The 6522-nt window shown below is 47.1% G+C and overlaps 1 protein-coding gene across 1 annotated transcript in view; it reads right to left on the reverse strand.

Moving 5' to 3' along the window:
* The window catches only part of EDARADD (EDAR-associated death domain), a 115616-nt gene that overhangs the window by 75398 nt on the left and 33696 nt on the right, over positions 1 to 6522 (reverse strand). The window contains exon 3 of the mRNA XM_011976385.1: positions 557 to 615. Within this exon, the coding sequence (XP_011831775.1) occupies positions 557 to 615 (59 nt within the window). The remainder of the gene's footprint in view (positions 1 to 556; positions 616 to 6522) is intronic.

The raw sequence follows: 6522 nt of genomic DNA on the forward strand, positions 1-6522 counted from the left end.
CCACTGCACTCCAGCCTGGACAACAGAGTGAGATTCTGTCTCAAAAAATAAACAAATAAATAAAAATTTTAAAAAATAACATTCCTTTATAATCATAACACAATAAATATTTCCTTTTTGTAAAAGGATAATAGAAATAATATGTTAAAGTTTGACATCTGATATCTAAAAAAATTAAAGTTTTATAAAGCATTACAAAAGTGTTATATTAGAGTATCTAGTTTTGTTGTGTCTTAAAGAATTTGCCCATCCCCAGGGTGCCAACCGCATTAGAAAGAAAGCAACTCTCCTTCCTAACTCACCAGCATTGATTTTCTGTTGCTGGCATGTAGATAAGTATTTCAAAGAATGAATGAAAGCTACAATATTTATTAGAAGTAAAAAAGTTCTAAAGATATGCTGCTTTACTAGGATGCTTAGAGACCATTTGCAAACCCTGTATATGATCTAGAAATCCTGTTTTTCATTTTTTATTTGTAAAGTTCTATAATTCTCAAAACATTTTAGGTGGGTTATCATGTACCTAAGGGTAAAATATAGTTGAAATTATTCTTACCTGATTTTTCATATCTGAATTTGGTGGGCAGTTCAAAGTAATTGTATCACATTCTTCAGCTAGGGGAAAAAAAAAAAGAAAGAAAGAAACAAAGTGTGATTTTAAAAAGCACACACTCCATGGTATAAGACCTAAAATTAAGGCTCAGTGTCACATGCTGCCTTGGCACCTGGTAAAATCAGAAGGGCTGGACTACAAATTCCTCTCCAAACTCTGCTCTTAAGGATAAGATCCCCCTGCTAAACAATGCTCCTTATCAAGAGATTAGGCACAATTCCTGCTTATTTTTTATTTTTTTTTTTTAAATAAGAGACAAAGGTGGGCGAATCATCTGAGGTCAGGAGCTCAAGACCAGCCTGACCAATATGGTGAAACCCCGTCTCTACTAAAAACACAAAATTAGCCGGGCGTGGTGGCACATGCCTGTAATCCCAGCTGCTCGGGAGGCTGAGGCAGGAGAATCGCTTGAACCCAGGAGGCAGAGGTTGCAGTGAGCTGAGATCGTGCCATTGCACTCCAGCCTGGACAACAAGAACAAAACTCCAACTCAAAAAAATAAAAATAAGAGACAGAGGGTCTCACTCTGTCATCCAGGCTGGAGTGCAGCTCACAGTAACTTGGAGCTCCTGGGCTCATGTGATCCTCCCGCCTCAGCCTCCCAAGTGTCTGGGAAGATAGGTATGTGCCACCACACCCAGCTAAGGAAGATACAGGGTCTCACTGTGTTGTCCGTGCTGGTGTTGAACTCCTGGCCTCAACTGATCCTCCTGTCTCGGCCTCCCAAAGTGTGTTGGGACTACTAGCGTGAGCCACTGTGACTGCCCCCTGCCTATCTTTGGGTAGTGGGTTTCAGTTTCCTGCCAACCTGTGGAATTATTCCAACAGGCTGATCATGTCCTCCCATGGGAACCAGAAGGCAGCCCACCCTTTTGATGCCACAGTGTTTGCCTCACACAGCCCACGGTTTTCCGCTCTGCTCTCAGGTACAACATCTGTGTCTCCCCGCGTGGCTCTGCGTGATGGGCAGTGTCCTCCTCCCCTGGGCTGTCAGCATATGTGACTCATAAACTGCTGCTGATCTTGTCTCTCCAGTATTGGGTGTGTGTGTTTGTCCATCCCCATAATCCTAGAGCAGGGGTGAGGAGAAGGTGATCAAAACAACTGGAGTGATAGCCAGGAGTGGTGGCTCGTGCCTGTAATGACAGCTACTCAGGAGGCTGAGGCAGGAGGATCACTTGAGACAGGAGTTTGAGGGCAGCCTGGGCAACACAGTGAGACCCGATCTCAAAAAAATTAAAAATTAGCCAGGCATGGTGGTGTGTGCCTGTAGTCCCAGCTACTTGGGAGGCTGAGAGGGGAGGATCGCTTGAGCCCAGGAGTTCAAGGCTGCAGTGAGCTCTGATCATGCCACTGCACTCCAGCCTGGGGGACAGAATGAGACCCTGTCTCAAAAAAAAAAAAAAAAAAGAAACAACTGGCGTAATGAACAGGATGACCCAACCACAATCAAGGATATTTGGTCAGATTTCATTAATTGCTCTCGGCTAACCAACTTCACTAATACCATGCAGGCTGCCTGGGATGGAATCGACGATTACCGGAAGATTTGCATTCTGGCCTATGCAATGCTGTGTTGTCTCTGTTGATTGCTTGCTATCTCATCCCAAGATGAAAACTGTTGTGAACTGACTGGACCCCAGTGCTGTCAGGTTAGGCCTGTGTTTCGCAGGTGGTCTCCTGAGGTTCCCATCTGTAAAGACGGTCGTAGCACAGCCCCCTAACCGGTTGCTGCTTAAGTCCCACTTATCGAGGGATAGGTGCAAGTTCTCTTAGCAACACAACTAGCTTGGTGACCATCACTGGCCACTTGGGGCAGCTGTACAGACACTGTTTGTGAATGTGCATCCCCAGGTCAGCCATGGGGATGGTCCTTTGCAGACAGAGGTTTGCAGAAAGGAAGGAGAGAAACCAGGGAATTCCCCAGGGGAGTTTCCCTTGTGCCCTGGTTGCTGTTAAGGCCGAGGGCATGACCCTGCCTATCCCCTCAGCTGCTGCTTCCCTTGCTGCTGCCCATGTGTTCTCCTGACCCCCAGGGGCATCGAGGTGCACAGCCATGGCGGTCTGCGGCCCAGGTGCTAACGAAGAAAGAAAAGGGGAAAAAGTATTTAGTACTCAACTGCTCTCTTGGCACACAGCCCCTGGCGAGCGCACCCAGCTGTGCTCAGCGCTGCTGCTTCCAACACACCAAAGAGCTCATCTTGCCATAGTGGGTTTAATGTCCCCACCTGGGCCACAGACAAAACCACCTGACTGGATGAGGACCCCATCCCCAGGGAGACCGACTGGCATTCCCTGGAGGAAGAGGTGGCTGCCTGCGACGGGGTCCACCTGGCTCCCAACCCTGTGCTCATCACCTCCCCGAAGGTCCCTGTCACAGATGATCATATGGAGACAAAAACTGAAAGCCACAACTTTTTGTGGTTAGAAATCCAAAATATTCTGAGGGCATTTGTACAAGAGAGAAAAAATCCCTAAACACATTAGTTAATTAATTAAAGAAAACCCTCATGGCAGAAAAGACAAAGCTGTAGCAGAGTCCCTCCACCTCTGGGTTACAGGCCAGCACTCTTCCATTGGGCTGGACCACGCTGCAGCTTATGCCCCTATTGCAACAAAGATCCTGATCCTCTGAGTTGCAGGGAAAACTCCTGGTAGCCCCGGGGCACAGTAAAAGGGTTAATTCACCCTGACATAAGCCCACAATTTTTAAACTACATGACAGCAACCACTGCCACAGGGAAGGCCCCACCCCTGATTATACGATTTGCGGTTCTCCGTGGGAAGAAATTTATCAATGTGAGCAGAGTAGAGAAGACCGCCCCTGCCAAAAGTATATACAGTGACCATAAAAAGGGAATGAAAGAAAGATAAAAAGAAACCTGGACACAAAGGAGAAGACAGGCCGGGTGTGGTGGCTCACACCTGTAATCCCAGCACTTGGGAGGCTAAGATGGGAGGGTGGCTTAGGGGTCCGGAGTTCAAGATCAGCCCAGGCAACACAGCAAGACCCTTTCTCTACAAAAAAATTTAAACATTAGCTGGGCCTGGTGTCACATGCCTATCGCCCCAGCTACTTGGGAGGCTGAGATGGGAGGATCACTTGACTCCCAGAGGTCAAGGCTGCAGTGATCTGTGATCACACCCCCACACTCCAGCCCTGAGTGACAGAGCAACGTCCTGTCTCCTGAAAAAAAAAAAAAAAGAAGAAGATGCTTCATGAAAAAAAAAAAAAAAAAAAGAAGAAGATGCTTCATGGTGGATTACTACAATTTTATTTTATTTATTTATTTTTTGAGACAGAGTCTTGCTCTGTCACCCAGGTTGGAGTGCAGTGGCATTATCTCAGCTCACTGCAACCTCCATTTCCCAGGTTCAAGTGATTCTCCTGCCCCAGCCTCCCAAGAAGCTAGGATTACAGGTGCCCACCACCACGCCCAGCTAATTTTTATATTTTTAGTAGAGACAGGGTTTCACCATGTTGTCTAGGCTGGTCTTGAACTCCTGACCTCAGGTGATCTGCCCACCTCAGCCTCCCAAAGTGCTGCGATTACAGGCATGAGCCACCGCATCCAGCTGGATTACTACACTTTTATTGCTGTGGTCCCATCCCTTAAGGCTTCCATACCCCATGCCCAATATGATTGGAAAACACTGACTCCATCTGATTAGTGACCAGAAAATATTTTGCTATTACAGATTTGCCTGAAATGTTCTGCTCAGTGACTATCACAATAGTCTCTCAGTCAAAGTTTGCCTTCATCTGCAAAGGGACACAATACATATTTACAAGGCGCCGATGGGGCCTTTCAAGAGCCTGGTCATCACACACGGGCTTTGTAGGCAAGATCGAACTGCATCCCCCTTTCTCAGCCTCATGAGTGTGATGACATTACATGGATGAGATCCTCCTCTGAGGACATTCTCACTTGACATTCTCATGCAGGCCACGCAGTACAGTACTCACAACAATGCTCACAGAAAGAGATGGGCCACTGCCCCCACACACAGTGCAAGGCCCTGCCACTGTGGTGAAATTTCTAAAAATTACTTGGTAAACTAAGGGCTGCTCCCACGCAGACACTGTCAATAAAGAGCTATTGACCCTTTCTGCACCCACAATGTGAATACAAGTCTAGTATTCTTTTAGTTCTTTTTTGGGTTCTGGTGGCAACATATTTCTCATTTACAAATTTAGTCTCATTGATGCCAGTACTTGCAAGTCAGCTCAATGTAAATTTGAGCCCCTTTAATAATAAAGTCTACAGCAGGCAGTCCCATTAGGACCCCCAGAGACCCCAGAGATTTCTGCACTGCAGGGGCTTCAGCAACTTCCTCCCATTCCCCCTGAAGTCTCTGGACCATCCATGACAGCTGAAAGTTGTCCACAGGCTTTTGACGCAAGAAACTGCCCTCCTAGGCTCTGTTCTATACATTATTAGAGCAGTATCTGCTAGCTGCATACTGGGCTCTCTTGGAAGTAGAGGCCATCATTAAACCCTAGCTGTGCCCCTCCACACTGCTCTGTCCATTATGCCTTGGGTCATGGAAGCAAAATCCTGCAAGCTCCGCATGGTTACCAAGGCCTCCTTGATACAGGATAGAGCCAAACCCGGGCCCTCTGGCATATTCCATCTTCAGGAAGGGGTGGCGTCCCCCATCCCTCACCAGAGCCCATGGTGCTGGAAAAAGTCACCCCTCTTGCAGACTCCTAGGTTATCTGGGGAGCCCCTTCAAAGCAACTGGGTGAAGAGCAATGGGAATTTGTAGACTTTACAGATGACATCACCCCCATCATACACGATGAAGCTCAGTGGATAGCTGCTGCTTTCCATCCCTTAACCAGCATATCCCTGATAAAGGAGGGACCCGAGGTTAGCAAAACTGGTCAGACTTCAGGCAGTCATCTTATTGCTGGATGTCCTGGCCAACAAACTGCCCCATCTGCACAGTTTATAAACTCTTGGACCATTGCCTAAGAGTTGCATCCTTTGTGGTAAGGAACTCTCAGAATCTCTTGCTTCAAATACACCCAAACTATAAACCAAAGAAACAGATGTCCCTATGTACAGCAAGGCCATAATACGAGGCTTCAGTAGAACATTTCTGGTCCCCCTTGGAGTCCCACATATTACTGACAGTGAACAAGACACTCATTTTTCTTCTGAGAATATACAATGCCGGGTTCTTAAGCCATTCAATGAAACTTTCACCTCCCCTCTCTTATCAGGCAGCAGGTTCGATTGAGAGGCATAATGAAATCTTCAAGGAACTCCTATGTAAGTTACTGGGTGTCACTACTGCCACAGGCCTTAATGAATCTAAATCCACAACCTCTGGGGACATGTACTCCCTACTCAACCGCCTTTACTGGCCATCGTGGGACACCTCTAAAGTTCATGTTTTTGGTGATAGTCTCACCATGTGGCCCTCTCCCTCCTGGTCAAGTGCCTTCCTTGCTTCTTAGTGGGGCACTTCTATTCCCTAGAAGTCTCAGCCATCATCAAGGTTTAAATTTTTGCCATGGCATCCAGGGGTGAACTGCTGTATAAGACCTAACATTGAGGCTCAATTTATGTGATGCCCTGACACTGGTAGAACTGGGAAGGGCTCACACCTGTAAGCCCAGCACTCTGGGAGGCCAAGGCGGGTGGATCATTTGAGGTTAGGAGTTTGAGACCAGCCTGGCTAACATGATGAAATCCCATCTTTACCAAAAATACAAAACTTAACTGGGCGTGGTGGCTCACGCCTGGAATCCCAGCACTTTGGGAGGCCAGGGCGGGTGGATCATTTGAGGTTAGGAGTTCGAGATCAGCCTGGCTAACACGGTGAAATCCCATCTTTACTAAAAATACAAAACTTAACCAGGCATAGTGGCTCACGCCTGGAATCCCAGCACTTTGGGA

This window comes from Mandrillus leucophaeus, unplaced genomic scaffold (genome assembly GCF_000951045.1).
Source record: "Mandrillus leucophaeus isolate KB7577 unplaced genomic scaffold, Mleu.le_1.0 Scaffold165, whole genome shotgun sequence".
In the NCBI taxonomy this organism is placed as follows: domain Eukaryota; kingdom Metazoa; phylum Chordata; class Mammalia; order Primates; family Cercopithecidae; genus Mandrillus; species Mandrillus leucophaeus.